We start from the raw sequence: 21477 nt of genomic DNA, 5'->3' as shown, positions 1-21477 counted from the left end.
AATGGTACATCTACCCTGTATATTTTTTAGTTATTAACTACAGTTAAAACAGACCTGCATGCTAAAATGTTACCATTTCAGAACAGACGGTTGATACAAGTGTATCATTCTCCTCTGTGGTGATACTGCAATTATTAAATACTGACTATTTTAGGGTTTCTGCTATCTGTATTTATTTTACTCATGTCCTAATTTCAGACATACTGAGATCTGCTTTAACAGCAAAATACACTAGGGCTTAAACTGGTGACAGGAAGTGCTTTAAGCAAAACAGATCATTTAAAGACGCTGATGAGAACATGGTCTGCAGTGTTCAAAAGTATGTATACATCACAGGACAACACTGCAAATATTAACATTGAAGTCACTAAGAGAAAAAGCTGCATACACTGCACCATTTCAATCTATTTTAAACATAAAAATACAAAACCATTATAATGAACACACTTTTGATTTTCTCACAGGTGCCATCTTCAGTTTGCCGAACAGGGCTGGTACTGAAATGATACTTGCTGTAAGTTTCATCCTGGTCTGGGTGCAAACACCATGTGTCATGGCCAAACTACAGAGAAGTAGATACAGATCATACAGGATGGTAACTTCCACTGGAAAACTGGGTTCTTTGCTCTTACAGGTGTGCCTTTTCCTAGCTTCCACTTGGGAACTCAGTTTCTCTCTGTTATTTGTATAATCATCTGAAACAGTCTAATATTTCTCTGGGGGTGGCTTGTAGTGATGTGGATGATGTTGCTTCAGATGAGGTCCTAAACAAAAGAATAGGAAAATACGCACATATCAAACCCTGAATATGAAACACCATCATTTATCCATACTAAAAAGTCTTCATGAGGCCTTCAGCTTGCAAGTGAACTGCCTGTGCCGACAACTACTTGCTTGTTCAGTCAATAAACTGTGAAAGGACAAAAGGATTCAAGCAAATGAATCCTGGACTAATGAATTATATTTTTTTGTTGAGCTTCGCAACACTGAGCTTTACTTTTCAGAAACTTCTAAAGTGATGGAAATGGCCATTTAGAGGTCTGCACTGCTTTAGAGATATGATCAGAGTCTAGCCCAGCTGGACTGAATGTACCCAGAAAAATCTAATCTTGAAAGCTAAGCAATCCCAGGCCTAGGTGGTACCTGGAGGACAGACTGTCTTGGAATATGAGTGCTATAGGCATAAGCCAAAGAGCTGCGGCAGAATGAATGGCAAATAGCAGACCACAGACACTGAGTGAGAGAAAGACTGCATTTGCTTCCATCATTGCTGATAGACAGTTATGCATGGAAAAAAACCCAGTATCTTCACACATCTTAAATTCATGGAATGCTACTGGAACCAATAAAGACTCTAGGGCTCGAGCTAACTGTTTACATGTGGAGGATTAAGCTCTGTAACACTTAACCACATGTCAAAACGAGGTACTACTTACTGTGGGGTGAAAATGGAGGAAGGTCGGGTGTTCGGAATGATTTTATTGTAGCTGGCCCTTCACCACCAGTCGTCAGGACTTGAACTTCCAAGCGGTACAGCATCGATGGCCTCAAATTGGGCACAGTAAGTACATAATGATCCTAAAAATAAATAAATGGTGTTAACTCTCAGAGCATCTAAAAATAAAACATAGTTGATCTACTTACACAAAGCAGTGGTTTAAACATGTTCTGCCACTCTCAGCACCCAGAAGTCATTTTCTTAGAAATCTGTTAAAAGGATTTAAGCTATGCATCGCTCATTGAGAGGGTTTGTTGTGAATTTTTTGCTTGCCATTGCCTGTAACATACTTTGACCATAATGTTATGGTTTCATGTGTAAGAGGTCCAAATTGTTCCTCAGTGCTCTTGAAAATGGATGATGTGCTCATCACTAAAAAAAAAATATTAAATTTTAACTTCCTAATCATTCTTTTTAACAAACATGTTCATTATAAAAACTTGCTTTTATTTTGGATCTGTCTGTTGATTCCACTAATGGGCAAATTAATTCATGGCAGTTCGCAGGTCTAGTCCCCTGCTGAAGCTAGTGAAAATAAGTGTGGCTACACAGATTTCAGCGTATTTGTCTCATGAGAATCTATCCTTCTGTTCTGTTCCCATTTTTGCCATGATGGCCTCAAATTTCACTGCTCTATACCTTGTGTGGTCACTTACACCTGTGCAAAATAATTTCAGAGGAAGTTTATAAATGCTCCCAAATGGAATACATCTCACTAACGACTGAAAGGCATCAAGGAATCAAAAGTCCAGATTCACCTTATTCCAAGTGGAAAAGGATCAGTGCTGGGAAGGGTATGGCAGGGCAGTGATGCCGGACAGTGCAGGCACGGTCTGCTCCTGCGACCCAGGAATTTTCAGGCCAAGTTCCTCTGGCTGGTACTGCACCAAGAACCGTGCAGGGGGACTTAAGCAGGCTGTGGGAGTAACTGATAATTTGCTATTACTGCCAGAGCAGAGAGTAAAGAGGAAGGAGAGAGAGAAAAGATGGGGGGAACCGTGTAGTTTTATGGCCAAATTAGTGCATATTCTGAGATGGGGCTGCTCTTAATAGACCTTGTGGAAGCTGTTCCCCCTCATATAACACACTGAATGGGTAGGGGTGAGAGAGGAGTGCACACACCTCACTCATACACTGCCCATTCAGGTGCTCCTCTGGCCGTTAGGATGTGTGTGATTCAGCCCCCATTATGTAAATATTAGATTTTGATGAGTTAGAGGCTCCCAACGAGAACAAGGGAATAATCCTCACCATAAAATACCCTACATTATGGTGGTTTCTGAGAGGTGGGAGATACTGTTTCAGCTCAAACCAGAGTTTTCTTAACAGTCACCAGAACTAGGCAGAGAGATACCTACAGTGACAGACAATTAAACAAAAGGAATCTCCAGGTTCTACAGCAGTGAAAACAGAGGAGAAAAATGATAAAAAAATTAAAGCATAACACAAGGCAAAGGAGTGTTTTAAATAAAACTTGATATATATTTCACACCTAACTGGACCAAAAAAAATGAATAGAAATCCTGAATAAAACATACTTCTGCTTCTAAAAGTAAAGATGAAAACTGAAAAGTACCACCCCATGGTCTGTAACTTTGCTTAGCATTGTGCTAAGTTGCTGTTTGCTGCCAAAGGTCTGTTGACTGAGTAACCGCTGCTGAAGAGACCAAGGCTGTGTCTGCCCCCTGCTTCTGCGCTGAGCTGTGGGCTGAGCTCTGAGCGAACTGGTGTCAATCACACCAAGTCTGTACTAAGCTGTTACAAAACAGCTCCACACACTGAGTGGTATCTTGACCCATTGTTTTACAGCATCTGTGGTCAACTTTGTTGTTCTCCCCCAGAACAACAGGCTTAGAAACATGGGGGCTCTAGCCTTAGGGCAGTCTGCAGGGAATTAGGACAAAATGGTGAGCACCTTGTCTTGCATCTGTGGATAAACACACTGCATGTAAGATGCGTCAAACAAAATGTTTTACGCATTCTTTGATGAGTTGTGAAAAGATATGCAGCCAGCTCTGCTTTAGATGCAGTCACCTTGATCCACTTCCCTGATGCAAATGGAAAGACTCCCAACATTGTTAGCTGGCTTCGGATCACGGCCAGCTGCATAAGACCTTTTGTTGACTTTGGTGGATCTGGCAGGAGAATCTGAATGATTTGCTCTTCACCTGCCTCTGCCAGCAGAGAAACTGAAATAGCTAAGGTCATTTTAAAGCAAACAGGAAGAAGTCGTCCAATTGTTAATTCTCACACTTCCAATAAGTAGTGAAATCTAGTTCTCCTTTAAATTATTTGTCTGTCAGACAATGATGTGTACTGGCAAAGTGCGAAGTGAATCTTTTTTTATTTAGGCAAAGAAGTGACTCAAAGGAAGAGAAAATTCTCTTAAATCCATTGACATGGACACCAAATAATTAGTAAAACAATAGTAACTGCTAAATTGAACAGCCTGATCATCAAAAGAAAATAAAAACTATCTATTGCCACACAGATGATCTTTTCCTCCCCTCAGGCATTTCTCAGGCAATGGTTGCTAATTTGACAATTGTGAAAATTGAAATGTTTGATGTGTCATCAAGAAAAGTAGCTGTGCTTTGTTCCTCCAGCAAGAAGGAAAAATTAAGCACTTCTTGCACCAACTTGCCCGCAGAGCCAGAGAATGCGATGTGTGACATCTGCATCACCACTACCACCACACTGAAAACAGGCCACTTACGCACACACTTATGAAGCCACTAGCAAAGGAAAGCAGCAAACAACTTACTGCTGGCAGTATCTGTGACTGCGAAATGATGCTGTTGGGTAAGCTGTTCTGCCGGCTTTCTGTGGTTACTTCTGCCCAAGTGACTTGAAACCCTGTCATGGGCTGGTGCAGGTCAGCCTTCGATATCTTCCAGGAAAAATGACCAGTGATGTTACCTTCCTGGACAATGAAAGACGCAGATAGATTCTCGGGTTTGGCCAACACTTTGGGTAGAACTGGCACTATAAATTCGGAAAGCAAAAAGATAAGCTAAACTTTGAGAGGTAACGTTAAAATAATGTTCATTTAGTTCCACAAATCAAGATCAGACAGAGAACTCTTTCTGCTGTTACTTAGGATCCTGCCAGCTTTCTGCCATTGCATTTTCAGTGTTCCTAAAAGCTCATATGTGATGTATTCCATTGGCATTTTGTGCCGTTTTAAACTTCAAATCAAATCCTGCCAGCTGCAGGTGACAGAAAGGAAAGCATGTAAAGGTACAAGTGCCTTATTCATAGGAAACCATCCTGCTGTTCCCCTGTATTTCGTAATACCTTTATGAAATTTTCAGTTTTCAATTTTGGGAGCACAAGAAAACCCACAGGATATCACAGAACTCCATGATGCAGGCAAAAACTAAAAGTCATGCTCTAACACTGTAGTACAAGCTAATAGGGGCTCTCTGATTAGGGTAACATATGCCTGAGTTGCAGTTGCCCAGGAATAAGGTTGCAATGCTGTAAACCGTCAGGAGGGGCGGTCAGAAAATGGCAGTGGTGGCCAGCAGGACCCACAATGCATGGCAGTACCCTTGGGGACAGCAGGGACTCAAAGTGAGTGGACATCCCTCTAGCTGAAGAGAGAGGTTTTCAGACTTGGCTGTGCAAACCTACGGGTGACCTGACTCAGTGCTGACAACAGACCTGCTTCAGGCAGGCGGCTGGACTAGGTGACTAGCTGACCTAAGGACTGGAGATCCTTACCAACCCACATCTCCATGATTCTGCAATTTTCCATAACCCTCTAGCTATACCCACCATTGTGGCAACACTGTAAAAGGTACATGTGCCTCTATTTGTTATTTGAGAGCAGAATTAACCTAAACAAAATCAAACTGAAAAAGCAGCTTGCATCAGTAGCAAAACATTCAAAAGATGGGTCATGCCAGCATAATTATGTTTACAGTTATCATCTGTCATTATAACGAATACGACTGGGAAACTGTTCTCTATCACAAAAATAAAAAAATGTGTAATAACAAATGTCATCATGTGCTTATGAACAGCCCACTAAAATTATCACCTAACAGACAAAACAGTAATGTGGTAGCTAGAATCTATACTGCTCTCTATTTTAGTTGATTTAGTTGATTTTTCACATAAGCATTAGTCATACTGTATTTGTCCTGAGCCTTTCATTGCCTATTTTACAATTGTCTTTGAAGACTCTTTTGAGTGATTATAAATGCATTTGAAACTATTTGGCTACTTCTCCAGATCGTGCCTTACCTCCTTCAGCAGAACAATTAATGTGCTTGTGGTTTTTTTCTTTGAAAGCAGAGCAAGGTGGGGTAACAAAGAAAATACTCTCAGCTTTAAAGCGACCTTTAGATTTTGCAGGCAAAACAGTTACTTTATATTTGCATGAAAATGACAGGTCCTTCAGAATCATGTAGTTTTCCTAGAAGAAAAACAAAAAGATCACATGCTGCAAATAGACTTCTTTAAAAAAAAAAAAAAAAGAAAAAGAAGGTTGACAGAAGATGAAAAGTTTTCTCCAATAAAATATTTTCCTGATACGCTTAACACATGCCAACATGGCTTTTACTCAGAGAACAAAGCAAATGTTGCCTATGTTATGATTATTTTCAGTAGCAAAATATATTAGCATGGTATTTGGGTATGTCCTTCAATCCCACACAGTTCCTTCGCCTTGCTGCATCAAAGCAACTGGCTACTAATATTTAGAATAGTCTCTCTGACATGATGGCAATGGGGGTAGGAATGCGAGGATGTACATGCTAGTTGAATTAAATAAATGTAAGAAAGCTGAGTTAAGCTGCTGTAAATGACAGGCTTCATCTACATTTAACTTTTTAAAAGTGCATTCGAAGTCCAGCGTGGCATTATGGATCTTTTTTTTTTCTTTAGTACATTAACTACTTCCACCTTTTTATCAGGAAGAAAAGCTCCACAGCTGAACTACAAAGCACAATTCTCTGTTTAAAGACAATGACTGGAGAAGAAAACTTTACATTAAGTGTAAGTGTCCTGCTAAATTCTTACTGTTGTCTAAAGTACTTTTGAAAATCACAGCCTGAAAGCTTCAGCACAAATCATATATGAGAAAAAAATGTTTGGGTTTTTTGTTTTCTTGGAAAATGTCCAGTACCTTACTGGCTAAGGTCAAACATCTTTCACTGCCTTTTAGATCTTTACTTCCCTTCAGAACCAGTAATTTCCAGCGTTCTTCTGCATAATTCACTATTTTTTCTAATCCTAAACTGGATTAGTCTAATTTTCACTTGGAAAATCTTTTTTGACAGGACATAGAGTTTGGCCTGAGAATTGGCTTGATTCCCCACCTTCGGCCTGCTGGTGAGTGCTCTGATAGGCTTGACTCCTGCTTAGAATTTGTGAAAGGGCCTAAATGCTCGACACGGGAAATGTAAAGCCTTTATCCACCTTGACCCATCATATCCGGTACCAAACTTTTTGTAGCATCAACCTGTTTACTTGTAATTATATTCATCCTCAAGAGAAACACAAAGGTAGGTTGGACCAATTACTGTAAGATGATTGAGAGGAAATAAATGAATTAATCCCACAATGCATTTGGGCAGACGTACAAAGAGTCTTTCCTGACCTCTAGTGGAAATAAGCTTCTTAAATGTTAACTTCCTTCTATCTTCAATGTGCATACCTTGAAATATTGGGACTGATCATACCATTATGTCACAATCATTTTTTTAATCCACTTCTAATATTTGCTTTGCTGACCCCACAAAGCAGTAAATCTTACAAGCTAACAGCCTTCTAAACAAACGATTTCTTTTGACTTACTCTATTTTTACATGCCATTAACTCCACTGAATTGATCCAGTAGTATAGGTCAGGGCAAGAAGGAAAGGTGAATTGTGATTTCTTCCATTTTCCATAACCCACTAAATCAACTGTGATGCACCAATCACATTACTGTGTTGTTCAAATAATGTGTTACAGAGATGGATGACACTAGATTGCCAACAAACTGAGTATGAAGGACTGCCACTGCAATATATATTTGGGCTGACGTGTACGTACATACAGCTTTTCTCCTTATCTGGTATCTGTCTGACTTCCAGATTTACTGTCTAGTATTTTTCACCTATGGTCCTTTTCTCTTATTCTGTTATTCTCCTAAGGGTTGTGAAACCCACCTGCATGTCTAAAAGAAAAACTATTTTATTAATTACTATTATTACTGTTCAGTATTTGCACTGTGCTAGAGTCCTACAGTACTGACTATAGACAAAGCTCCATGTTCTATATGCTGTAGAAATATATAAGTACTTAGCTAAGAAGTTTGTTTGCCCACTCTTGTTTTCTGAATAACACCACTAAAAAAAATGTATGATTTTAGCCTAGTGTTGATTAAAAAAACCCAAACAAACAAAAACCAGTCCAGATGCACCAGTTTTATGTTTTGCCAAAGAGGAACATAAAAAGAAACATTCTTACTTATCTATGAAACATGGTACAAAGCACACTGTGTTATGTTACAGAACCATCCTTTCTCTTGCTGCGTAGAAGCTATTCAGAGTCAAGCAAAGGCTGAATGGAGACTTACGTAAGTCAGCTCAGTTACTTTCCCAAGCCCTTTGGTGTCATTGTGTGCACAGGACTCCAGCAACCAGTGGACTTGGAATTGATTCATGCTGATATCTAAACGATGTAAAAAGAGAGGAAAAAGACATATATTTTAATTATGCTTTCACCATTGCAACTTTTCTGGCATCTGGATAAAAATAGAAGGTGTTTAAAGTATTACAGAGGTGGTAGTTCTTCACTTGTTCCTAAGCACCCTTCAACAGAAAGGAGAAAGTATTATACATTTATGGTTTTTAAACCTTACACCAGCTAATAGTGATTAGTTTAAAAACAGAAAATTGGCATTTTCAGATATGTAACAATATACCGATTCCTTTTTTTTAAAAATCAAACATTTACATTGAGCATTTAAAAAAATCTCAATGCTGCTACTTCTAAACATCCTGCAAATGATGGAAATGACTTTGTGTCAACTGCCTATGACTGTATTGTCAGAGAATTGCAATACTGCTGGCCTGGAACTGCTTGAGAAATCTGTGCCTGAAGACATGTGAAAATGTCTGTAAAGCCCTGAGCTTTCTCCTTTCAGAATGTATCACAGGACCTGTTCAGTATTTGTCCAAATAAAATGTTCATCTTGACTCTTTGGAACAATACCAAAGGCTTGAGTTTGTTCTCATTTAAATCAATGGCAAAACTTGCCGTAGTATTAATAGTATAAGCTTTCAACCCATTTCCAGCTCTTCTAACTCCTTGTCTAATACTGTAACATAAGGAATCAAAACAAAGGGGAATAAAGAGTTAGACAAAAGAAGAAAAACTCATTGTATATCCTGTAATTTTTCTGGATTTAGTTCTCCTCTATCCTTATACAGCATAATAATAATGATGCAAAATTATGTTTGTTATTAATAATTAGCTGGGTATGACATAGCCACTAACGCCAAGAGCCTGACTGTGGGTTTCAAGAGGGAAAACAAATATCGTTGATGCCTTAAGGGCTGATCTGGCATTAGACTGCTACGATCGATTGGAATGCAGAAAGGAGGGACTGTAACCTAAAGAGAAAATAAGTAGTGTCTGAAACTAGCTCAAATGGTATTCTGGTAAAAAGACTGATTAGAGGCTCCTTGAAACAGATTTTTGCAGCAGCTCTCTTCCTAACAGCATGTCTGCTAATTATTTGTGTGACTTCTTTGGAAACCCAGCCTTTTTTTTTTTTTAAATAAATATATGAAGACATAACCAGCTGCCTTGCGGTTGTTCCCTCTCATTTAAAAATAAAAAAATAGGTGTTCTTTCACTTGCCTCTTAGTTGTTGAGCTTTCCTAGATGATGTGCCTGTTGAATGAAGACACAAACTCACAGTGTATTTGTAAGCAGGTTTCATACAAACTCACAGTGTATTTGTAAGTAGGTTTCATCTTATTTCGTCCCCTCCAGTCCACTCAATTATTGCCTATCACCTGCTTGCACCCCTCTCCTGGGACAAACTAAAAAAAATACCTAGCTTTTTGGGACCTGAAAACTTTGTGCTGCTGTATTAATCACGCTATGTTAATGATGTATACTCTGTGCCAATTAACCACAGCGAATCTGTTGAGTGTACGTCATCTGATAATCACAATTTTAAACTATCTGCATGTAAGGTGGACTGCTCTTAGGAAAGCTACAAATTGGCTATTTTTACTTATAACAACTTTCCCTTGCAATCCATGTATAAATCACTCTCTCTTTGTAGAGATTATCCAAGCCAATTAAGCCTTACTGTTATCCAGCCATCAAGAAGGGGATAAGACACATACCTCAGCTAGGTCACTGAGTATCACTCCATGGGCAACTGAGGAAAGATAAATCCTCAGCATCAGGAGCTTATAACAGCTCAGAATCCAGACATATCAGTGCAGAGTTCTACTAAGCCTCTGTTCAGAAATGTAATTAAACAGGTTGTGACCCAAGATATTTGGTATTTCCAGCTTGTGGCACAGTAGAACTCTGTTTAGACTTTATTGCAGCTCCACCTCCATTCCCTGTGTGAGCCTCTGCTCTCAGGCATTCTTTTTGTCCTTCCTACTCCTCCTCTCCTGCATTAGCAACTCTTAGTAACCCATTTGTAAACAGCTGTGGTTTCTGATAACCTCTCTAACTGAGCTAAAAAATCAGGAAGAAGTTGAAAAAATTATTTCACTTCCTATCAACTTGGACTGTAAATGTAGGATGAAGGTTTTTAATAAACATAATTTCACTTATTTATTTATTTAAACAAAATGAACACATGAATCTTACATTTGACAGTGCTCACATCTGGTATTCTGGTAACAATCCACATTGAAAAGATGGGATTTTCTTTCTTTTTCAGTTAGTATGTAATAAAGTTATTTCAAAAATGGTTTTGCATACATGTATAAAAGTACATCAACTGCTGTAAACTGGAATGCATCAGGACAGCTTTTCATTAAAACAGGCTTTTTGATATCCTTAAACGTTTATTCTCAACTTTAAAACTTCTTCGATTCTCAACTCAACCTTTGTGATTGCTGTCATCTAAAAGATTTGAACATAAGCATGCTAATTGCTTTTTGTTAAAAAGAAGAATGTAAGAACAATTGACAACAATAAAAACAATTTGCTCCTTTTAGAAAAAAATCTATGCCATCAGGGTCTAAAAACTGAGTAATTTGGGCTGCAAAACTGAAATAAAATGGGGAAGTAGGTCATACTTGATACAGAAACTTTTTTAAAAACACAGAAAGCTGGGACATTTTGTGATTAAATAAAGATAGGAGCATGAAAAAGTCAGAGATGTGCATCCATGAAGTATGCTTATGAAATAACAAGACTGGTTTAGAAATTATCTCTACATTTTTAAAAAGAAAGAAGGAGACAAGATGTATGAAATGATGTAAAAAGCCATATAATAGACTTCACAAAAAAAAAAAAGAAAACATGTATTTGTTACATGAAGTTGCTCATAAAGATCATGGCTGTGGAGTTTTGTTTTTGTGCAATATTACACATCTGATTTTGTGCTTAGAGCATATGCAAAAGAAAAGCTTTTCCCAGACTTCCTTTCAGCACTGTACACTCTCCCAGTGAGCTCACTACTCTAATCTGTTTGCAGCTGTACATTACACAAGCAGTAGTAGGTACTGGACAAGTGACCCAAGCTGCCGTCTAGCTGAATGTCAGCCACTGCCACCAAAGCCAATGGCTCTGAATTAAGCCCAGCTGAAGATAAGATGTTGTAACGCACAACCACATTTTTTTCTCAACAGTCATTTGAGTAGTTAATATTAACAGAATATCCAGTAAATAATGGGACTTATTTTGGCCTGTTTTATCAGAAAGCTATGCTATCCCCTCTGGAATAGGTACATTAACACTGAAAAAACTGCCAGACTCCTTCAGTCTGGTTCCCTGATATTTCAGATGTCATATTATAAAGCCTTTTTTTTAATATATATAATCAATCTCCTTCTTAATAGTTTGGAGTTTTCTTGATTCTGTACTTCAAATTACAAGTCTTTATAAAGCTTTGTAACTTCCTATCATTTAACACTAAAAAGACTGATGCTTGCACAAACAGCAAGCATTCATCTTTCCCAGAACTCAATATATTTGTATAGAAAAGCTGAATCTGAAGGACAGACTAAGTGCTAGCACTCATTCCAGCAGCTCTGAGCTTGTGAAATTAGTCAACATAATAATCATTTAAGTAAGAACTCCTCAAAGGTCTGTTACAGCACAGAGCTTATTCAAACAATTACTTTTATTCTCTAGGTTCTTTAAAAAGAAACACCACATCCACCCCAGAAAAAAAAAAAAAACCAAACAAACCCAAAACCAAACAAAACCCTAACAAAACCCAAAAATAACCTCCCCCAAAAAAACAAAAAGCAAACCAGAAAAATTACTTTAAAAATCTGTGTAAAGTTACAGTTACAGACATGACCTTCAGCAGCTCAAACCAAAGATTTCTTGATGTTTCACACAGTTACACAAAACTAATCCACCCAAATAAACTAATAGATAATGGTAATTATTAGTTTGACTGCGAGTTTTAAAGTACATTTTCTTAAGTATAAAATGAGTTCCTAGCCTTCAGAAAACATTCCTATATAGGCATCACATGAGCATGTTCTTAAAATTCCACGTATGCTTAGCTGTTTTACTGAACAAGGGTATGCAGCCACCTTGGCAGGGAAGAAATCTTAAATCTCTAACTAGAAATGTATTGACCAGGGGATGCCCTAACGCATGCCAAGATGTCTGGTTTGATTCCCTCCCTATGTTTCACCCAGAAACGCCTTTAACTCCACATGAATACCTTCACAAAGCTATCAATTGTGTATATGAAGATGTTCCTTGTCAGATTTATCTTCTTTCTCCCCCTCCCTCACCTCAATGCTTTAGTTCCATTTCAATTAAATAAATAAGTACATTTCAGATTTTTGGGGTGGCAGGAAATGCACATTTATTCTGTAGCTTTAAGCTGTAAAAGCAGCTCACAATCCCATTAATGCCAATGTCAAATAACTCTGTTTGCCAGTTTGGAAAGTTCAGGTTCGTATGCACAATTTAAGCATCTTAGATTGAAAAGTTTTGTTTAAAGTACTGCAACATAACCTAAGTCATGGTTGCATGATGGCTAATAGGAATATCCTAGGCTTACGTTCTACATTTGCTAATTTTCATCATCTGCCCACAGAATTTGAAGCTTGAGACCCATTCAGAAAAATCACCAACACAACCCCAGGTAACTGCAACTTTTTCTATCTGGAATTTCTGTCTTAAAGAGTTCTACAGTTTACTGAAAATAAACTAAATAGAAAAGTAATCTCTTTTCCTTTTCTTTGCCAGTGTTTTCCACATTTCTGTTCTGGTGTACATTTCCATTACTGCCAGCCATGTGAATAATTTCATTTAATGTGGTTTCTTCTTTCTTCTACCATGTTACAGCAAACAGCTCCGTTCTTTGCCTCAAATACTTATTTTTGCTATATACTACATTTATTGTAGCAGAAGGGTGACAACTTGACAATCAAGAGGAACTGAAGTTTGCTTCAAGCTAGAAAACTGCAGTGAACTTTGTTCACACAACTCAATGCCACCAATGTGACAACCACCTACTATTACTCCAGGATTCCAGATAAACAGATTCAACAAATTCAATATATTTCTTTATATTCCTGTGATACCCAGCAATCCACAGAAAATTACAGAAGACTGTTTCAGGAATCGAGGTTAGTTCTGCCATTGGTATGCCGAAAAGTATTTAGGCAAAGCACTTAATGGTTCCTGACCTCTGTTTCATCCTTGTCAAGCGGTGACAGTGATAACGGTCTTTGCTGTAAAAGTATTTCAGCCCTAGAGATGTGTATTATGTTTGGTGGGTGGTTGTTGGAAAATGGGTCTCTATTTTTTGGTATTAAAATGCCAATTAATGCCAGGTGTGACAGCATTATTATGCAGGCAACCAAATTACAGAAATGTATGAGAAAGAAAAAACAAATGGGATTTGCTGGAAAACAAGATTTCAGAGCAGTCACGTTCAACAACAGCATCTCAAATTAAGGTTTAATTAAAATAAAAATGTCTGGCATCAATAAATACGGTAATATCAAGCTGATTTCTGTATCACGACAGGATCTGAAGTAATTAACAAGTAGCATCTGATTTTCCCATTAAAATAAAATATGGTAAAAAAGTAAAGATTATAAATTAAAACATACTTATATGAAAACCTTCACCTGGCAGTCCAAAAGTATTCATTTACTATAAATGACAAGCATATGTTGAATTACTATTTCAGAAAAAAGGAAATGGTGCTCTGTATTTTTTGTCGCTACCTCAGCAAACTGACTGACTCCAAAATATGTATTATAATTAATATGCTAACTGTATGTCAAAAAGAGTTGTTATCAAAGGCTGGAAGATAATTAGCCATATGTAAACCTGCTGTCTTCATTCAAAACTAACATTTTTTTCAAACAGAATGCCATAAGGAGACAAACTTCTGTAAAGCTCTTCAGTAAGAAAATTACTGAAAGAATTTGTTCTGCACGTAGCTAAACCTTTGGATTTGTTACATATTTTTAAATCTGATATTTCATACAGCAACCTGCAATGATTATTTGTGACTGGCCACATGGTTTTGGGTTTTGTTCTCATACTGGGGCTTGACTCACAAGCTTCTGAGTGCTCTGGCCCTGATTCAACAAAGCACTTAAGCATATGAACAGTCGTGTTGTCTTCAATAGTTAAGATCAGGCCAGAAAGTTTAGTACCCACCCAAGATCAAGACACTAATGACCATACAAACTATAGTTAAAAGATGGTCTTGAACATGTCTTTGATTGTCTTAGACTAATAGGAAGAAGGAAATATAGCAAAATTAAGTAATTTCCTTTCTGGATCATATGTCTTGCAGCATTACTGCTCTAAAAATAGGCTACAGCAAGGGGGAAAGTTTTTATATTTAGTATCACAGGACAGAGCAGAATCTGCTTGGGGCACATGAGGTGCATGTCTCAATGTCTACAAACTTGATTATTTGTTTCTACAGCAAAGTTATAGTATGATTTTGGTCAGCTCTGTATAAATCCTGTGTCAAACAACACACCATCCAGGACATAAAATTATTAATCACATTGTATGGAATGGTGAAGCTGTGCTGTGGTGAATGTAAAAGTAACAATGGCAAATAGTAAAATTTATAATGCCTTTCATAAAAAAAAAAAAACAAACAACCACATTTTATCACCTACAAATTGCCCAAGGATGTGTACAAGTCAAAGGCATCCTGAAGAGATGTTCCTGCCCTATCTTCTCCTGGTATGAACCCCTTTCCAACCGTGGATACACCTTTCCAACCATGGATCTTATACAACACTGCTTCCAACCCACCATTCTGGCAGAAGGATGAGCAGCAGTGGTTTCTCTGCAGCATAACCTGCCTGTATTCCCACACCAAGAACTATTACGCAAATAGGTGAGATAGAATAAAACGAAGTGTCTTCTGCTCCTCCAGGTTTCTGTTTATCAGGCCACCATTCTTATCCATGTCAGGACAGAGTTCTACAATATGAAAATTTCCATAAATACATTTTCTGTTAAAACTCTGTTGCTGGAGAATTCCTAAAAAATACACAGGGAAGGCTTAAATATGGGCAAAATCCAACTGAATAAATGAAGCTGGTTTATTTGCTACTGGTTGCTTCAGTTTTGAAGACATGATTAGTCTAACATGATCCACATGGTATTTACTGCAATGTAATAACAGCATGACTGAAAAACAGTTTGAGAAGGAATACTCCAACATCCTGCAGAGAAGCAAAACATGTTCTCAGTCAGTACTTGGTCGTAACATTTATTTCTTCACATATTGGTTCATGAGCCATTGTATGACTCTCTGAATCACCGCATTTTTTGCCAGCATTTGCAATATGAAGCTAATGATAGGACAAGAAATAAAGATAGAATAACAAGTTTTATTTTGCTTATGGTAGTTTAGCAAATGTAAAGTGAGTTATCAGTCTTAGGATACATACATAAACAAAATCTATGTAATGATAAAATGCTACATTGATGCGTTAACGCACTGTGAGCCTGTCTGCACTCCTCTTTTCCCTGTAATAGCTGTTGTCCATATGTTCTGTCTCGGGCATTTTAGGTAAGTCCTCTTGCAAAAAATGAAAAGAAAACGACCCTGGCTCTTTAGCTGTCTGTGCATTGGTTCACCCAGTGGGATAAAAAAAAAGAGACAATCAAAAAGTGTTGAATATTTGGTTATGAAATTCATGGTATTCATGACACCTCTGAGAGAAAGAACTTTTTAATAATCACCTATTCAAGCAGTATGATTAAAACAAACACCAAAACCCTCGGCTGACATTTAAACTTCATTCAATAAACACTTCCTAACAAGGCAAACTATTCTGTTTCCTGCTTTTATATGGAACATAAGCAGTATCATTCAAATCACAAAGATTTGGTTTCTTACATTATGCCATTTAAAACAAACTTTCTTTATATAGAACACATTCTTTGTATAATACAATGATAAGCCTTTCCAAAAATTATATTAGCAATTAGTGTGCAATTTAAAGACAGGCCTGAGCCACAGTATTTGTGCCCATATCTAGACCTAGGAAGCCTCAAGGTTTAAAGATGCTTATATTGAGGGATTTAAGTTTGGGATCATCTCTAAGCCAAATTACCTCTACCCTCACTCCTCCCACACACAAAATCCCATAGAAAGTGAGTTCAACAGTATCTCATTCTGGTTTTCTATTACAAGGAAATTTGCCTCTTGTAAGCCCCAAAGCTCACAATAGCTGCTTGTAGCCTGAATAGAGGTTTCCTACATTACTCCCTCATAGCTAGGTTTTCAAAGGTAACTAAGCATCCAAAACCTGAATTTAATGAAAGAGAAAGAAAGAAGCAAACAAACAAGTTCAAGGCTTGCTATGGTTATACATCTATTGAAAATGTCACTAGGTACCCTATCACTAACTTCATCCTTCTGTGTAACTTTCACACATCAGGACATTAATTTAGATGGAGAGACCATTGGGAGTAGGTAACCTGGGAGTCCTTCCCAGTTCCAGAGTCAAGGTACATACCCAGGTTACCCTTAACTCCACAGTGGGAGGAGATGCAGAGATGAACCCCTTCCTCGCACCCTCTGTGAAAGCCATGTACAATGCTCCATCAAATTCCAAAACTAGACTTTCATGGTAGGCATCATGGCATGCCATATCAGGATGTTGCTTTGCTGAACTATTATTCATAAAGTTAACAGAGTTTCTAAATCTGCAGTTTGAGACTACTGAGTCTACGAGAATAAGACCCAAGCAAAACCAGGTTAAATATCTATAAAATCATGTGTGTAGAGAGAGGGTGAAGAGAGCTTGACTGCATTCTGTGTCTCCAATGGAAGAATTAGTATTCAAATGAAGATAGAAGAAGCAGCTTCAAAATAATTTTAAAAATGTGGTTCTTCATAGAACAAGCACTTGAAACTCTGGAACCTCATAACCCGGGATGTTTCAGATGCCCAAAATTTATGTGACCCTGATGGGGCACAGGAATAAAGCAACTGCTGTTTAAGAACCCATTATTCATCAGCTGCATACATGTAACATCTTTAAATTTAGATAATAATTTCAGTGTCAGATACTTTTTTTTGGTGTCTCTCCTGCCAAGTCTAGCTCTCCATTCAAATTGTCCAATTTCCTTCCCTGTCTGTAGTGTTTATGCAACTGGTTTTATTGCCACCTTATAAACTAGGCTAATTAAACAATCCAGGTTAAAAAGAGGCATGTGGAGGAAAATTGACCCAATTTACAAGAGGACACTTGTTAGTTTAAATCACCTTCACCATGAGCTTGATGATGCACTGCTGATAGCTTAATTTCCATGAATCATAAGCTAAATATTTTACTTCAGAACTTAGGTGGGCTAAGAGAGCACTCAAGCAGTTATTACTCCATAGCTGATGAAAGGTATCTTCCTAAATTGCAGCACCTCAGCATGTTTTTACTCACCACAGAAATGGTAGCATTGCTCCAGGTCTGATAGTGTAAGCATGTAAGACACAGCTTTGAAGGAATGTGAGCTAGTGATACAGTTTGGGGAAAAGAGGGGAAGAATTGGATCGTAAAAAGCTTGCCATTTCATCCCTCCATTATTCCAGCTGCCTGACATTGCCATTGACAGTCTTAGTGACACTATATATATATGCACATATATAAATGTCTGTATTAGTTGTTAAAATAATTAACTTTATAAGTTGTGGTACTACTCAAGAAGTAATAAGAAATGTAGAAAACTCTGTACTGGATAGGCAGGTATTATTGAAGGAACATAAAGATGCTGTTTTTGAAAACATATTTTTTCCTGAATAATTAAAAATCATATAAAAGTTCATTTATTAGTTGAACAGTTAATTTTTTAATGTCTTAAAGTGAGTTAAGTCTTGATAAATGATTTTGCAATGTAATGTTAAATGTGTACCTGGAGTCTGACTGCAGGTATTCATCCCACATAATGATGGTCTATCCTCACTCATGTACCAGGTAGTTTGCAATTAAATTTCTATTTGATCTTTTAAGTTCAAAAGAGATCAAGCTTAAAATTGTGTTCAGTTATTAAGTTTAGGAATAAAAAGAAGACTTCTTTTAAATGCATAAATTAAGTCAAATTAAATAGACTTACAATTATTAAAGGTGTTCTGGAGTACAATTCAGGTCATGCTGTTCACGAGCCCTCAGTATACACTATGTAAATTTTAAAATGAAACAATGAGTGGATCAACCATACAAATTGATAGAACTACTCTGATGAATGCTCTGGACCAAGCCAGTGCAGTACAGGCACAATCTGCCTTCAGCAGACAACAGCGGGCGCCTGCTAAGCAAAACCAGCCTTCTGTGCTGTCTGAGCTTTGTGACCACACCGGGCAGCTCTGATTTGGCTTCTGATATTTGATTTTCTGGCAGACTTTCAACCAGTTCCAACTACATTCCTGTCACTAATCATTGGACGGATTTGCCCCTAAGTCTCTCATACCAAGAGCTTTAACCACCTACCCTGAAAGGTATGGAGGTTTGGAAGTGAGTGAAAGGCATTCAGTAATGGTTTTCTGTTGTTTCTGTGGAAACATGAAGATATGCAGTAAACTGTGCCCTTGAAAAGGCTCCCCCGTATTGTCCCACTTGCAGGGAAGATGCCATTGAGGTTGCTCCTATTGTAAATGTGGTTTTAAAACTTTTCTGTTTGTTCCACTAATCGATCGCACACTATTTGAGAAGTTGCACACTCTCTGCTCTACCAAATTGCATTCCCTGTTGCTGTTTTTCACGACTCCCACCAGCACCATTTTAAATTTTGTTAGCATGTCACACTTGGACATAAACCAAGTCCGGTAGTCAGTTTATAAACTAAAATGGTCAGATGCTCCCCTTTTCACTCCCTCCAGGCAGAAAAAGGCAAATGGAATAAGAAAACTTTTATTCCTGGAACTACATTAGGCCTTTGTAAGACCTAATTATGGAGGAGTAGGAGTCACACAGAGAATACTTCTGACAGAATATTCTTCTAATTCTAGAACAATTTTGCACAGCAGTTAAAGTTGACAGCATTACCAACTTCCCCAGGCGGGATGCCGGGGAAGCACATAGGCTACAGGCATCTGAGTCAGCTTGAGCATATGTGGAAAAGTAAAATTATGCAACATCTAGCGGTGAATTTCTAAAGAGTTGATATAGTCAAAGATTCCTGTGCTTGCAGCCTGCTTTACCAATTAAATCCCTAAATATGACTGTACATTATGTGTATGCACACAATCTGCCTCTGCTGAGCCAATGTCTCTGTATTTGCACAGAAATACGAGGGAAATACATTGGTGTATACTTCACTGTAATTAGCAGCGAGGTCCTCTTGTTGAAAGAACTATCTGGACCACAGTGATACTTTCCAGTACAAATATTTTACTGCTTAAATATCTATAATTAGAAAATGGCCAGCTGCTCAAATAAAATACTGATCTTCCTTGTGCAACAGTTAGTACCAAACTAAATAATTCCTCATTGTTAAGCAACTACTGCTGAATTCTTTACAGTAACAGCTAGAAGCTCCAATTGGAATTGAAGGGTTTCACTATAGCCTCAATGGCACTGGTACCGTGAGAAAGGACCATAAGATAACATGGGGAAAGCTTTCAGTTATTTTAAAACCTGCCATATGAAATACTTTATTGCAAACAAAGAGTCAGCACATACAGTCACTTTATTTATCTCCCTGAACTAAGTGAAAGTTAATTTTGTTTTCCTAAGATCTGATTTTAAAAGCATTCATGGCAGCTTTCTGTTTGCTTTGCCTTGCCTTGCATTTTATTCTTCCCTGTAATTTAATTCATTATTCTTGTTTGGTTGATTTATCAGACAATGGAAGATTCTTTGCCTCTCCCTGCCCTTAAGTGTTCTTTTTTTTTCTCCCTGCTTTAGCATTTACCAGAAACACAAAGAAAGAAGCCTGAAGCCAAGTCTTAATGTGTTTTAAATATTTGTCCTTTTAAGCAAAACCAAGGAGCAGATATATTGATTTTAAATATCTAGAAGTACTTTAAATGTTTAATTTAAACAGGGGAAGTAAATGCTCAAAGACTTCATTCAAAGAAAAGTGAAGGAAACTAAAGCTTTACCTGAGCGAAGAGATTTATGCTACGCTCACATAACAGGCACTGAGAAAACAGTAGTGAATGCAGAGTAATGAGCTAGAAAATCTTTCTGTGACATGTTCCTTTGGAAAGAAATCATCATACTAAATTACATTCTATTATTTTAATGTATTATAATTATTGCAGCAAGTGATGAGAATTGATGCAGTGAGCTCATAATGAAATTTTTTTTTTCCTTTCTGTCTATGGGAAATATCTTATTTTCATACCCTGAAGATACACAAATTTTCAGCAACTTAACAGCTTTTTAGTTGAAGTCCAAAACTGCAGCACTCTAGTCACCAAACCACTGAGGAACAGAGGAAACATCAGGATCTTTTTATTTCACAGTTTCAGTCTTGATTACTGCACAACATAATGAGGATCTTAATTATTCTAAGTAGCTAATCATTTAAAGTAAGGGTTTCAGAGTGGATCCATTTTTGGTAATGGATGGTACACTGTGACTCCAGCACCAAGGAGTTAAAAGTGATTTGTTTAAGTTGATTCTACTATTGGACATAAATAGCAAATAATTTCTAGTTGCCAAAAAAATCTGGCCACAAGTAAGTTCTTCTTTTCATTTACAAAAGTGGGATTCATGCTGTTTAAGGAATGTACTGTGTTTCTTTAATCCCAGGCCTAAATCAGAGGCAGCAAGTGAAAGACATTTTCTCCTTTCAGAAAGAAGCTATTGTATTCATATAATTACAATACGCTTTTGTGATAACTCTGTCTAGCAAAATTATGTGCATTTGCTAAGCACCTTTTACTGCTTGAAGTGTGGAGTTATTTTTACAAGCATATATCCTGAAGTAAAGTTATTATTGCCATCATACCGAAGCATTCAAACTGAAAGATTATTTCAGAAAGAGATTTATTTTAATGTAAAGACCAGATCCTACATTCCATTCATGCCTTGTGCTTACTAATGGGACTTAAGAAATGCACTTGAATAACAGGCCTAAAAAAGTCTTTCCTGCTCCAAACTGTGCTGCATTATGACGTATATATATGGAAATAGGATCTTCCATCCACTTACTCAGACTTTAACTCAAATACTGTGTTCAGTTTCTGACTACTGATAAGTAATCACTTCTTTACTGTATAATAAAGCCAGGACAGAAGTCTGATGAATTCTATCCAGAGAGATAATATAAACCAAGAGTTTCAGTCCTGATGTCATCATTGTGGCCTTTCACTGTCT

General features: G+C 37.5%; 1 protein-coding gene across 1 annotated transcript in view; it reads right to left on the bottom strand.

The window, feature by feature from the left end:
• Positions 1 to 492: 492 nt before the first annotated feature.
• The window catches only part of KAL1 (Kallmann syndrome 1 sequence), a gene marked incomplete at its 5' end in the record, with an annotated part of 98467 nt that continues 77482 nt past the window's right edge, over positions 493 to 21477 (bottom strand). Inside the window, 5 exons of the mRNA XM_010155655.1 lie at positions 493 to 764; positions 1437 to 1578; positions 4263 to 4483; positions 5750 to 5921; positions 8070 to 8164. Coding sequence (XP_010153957.1) covers positions 706 to 764; positions 1437 to 1578; positions 4263 to 4483; positions 5750 to 5921; positions 8070 to 8164 — 689 coding nt within the window. The remainder of the gene's footprint in view (positions 765 to 1436; positions 1579 to 4262; positions 4484 to 5749; positions 5922 to 8069; positions 8165 to 21477) is intronic.

Source organism: Eurypyga helias, unplaced genomic scaffold (assembly GCF_000690775.1).
Source record: "Eurypyga helias isolate BGI_N326 unplaced genomic scaffold, ASM69077v1 scaffold6287, whole genome shotgun sequence".
Lineage (NCBI taxonomy): Eukaryota > Metazoa > Chordata > Aves > Eurypygiformes > Eurypygidae > Eurypyga > Eurypyga helias.
This window is presented reverse-complemented; position numbering and strand designations above follow the sequence as displayed.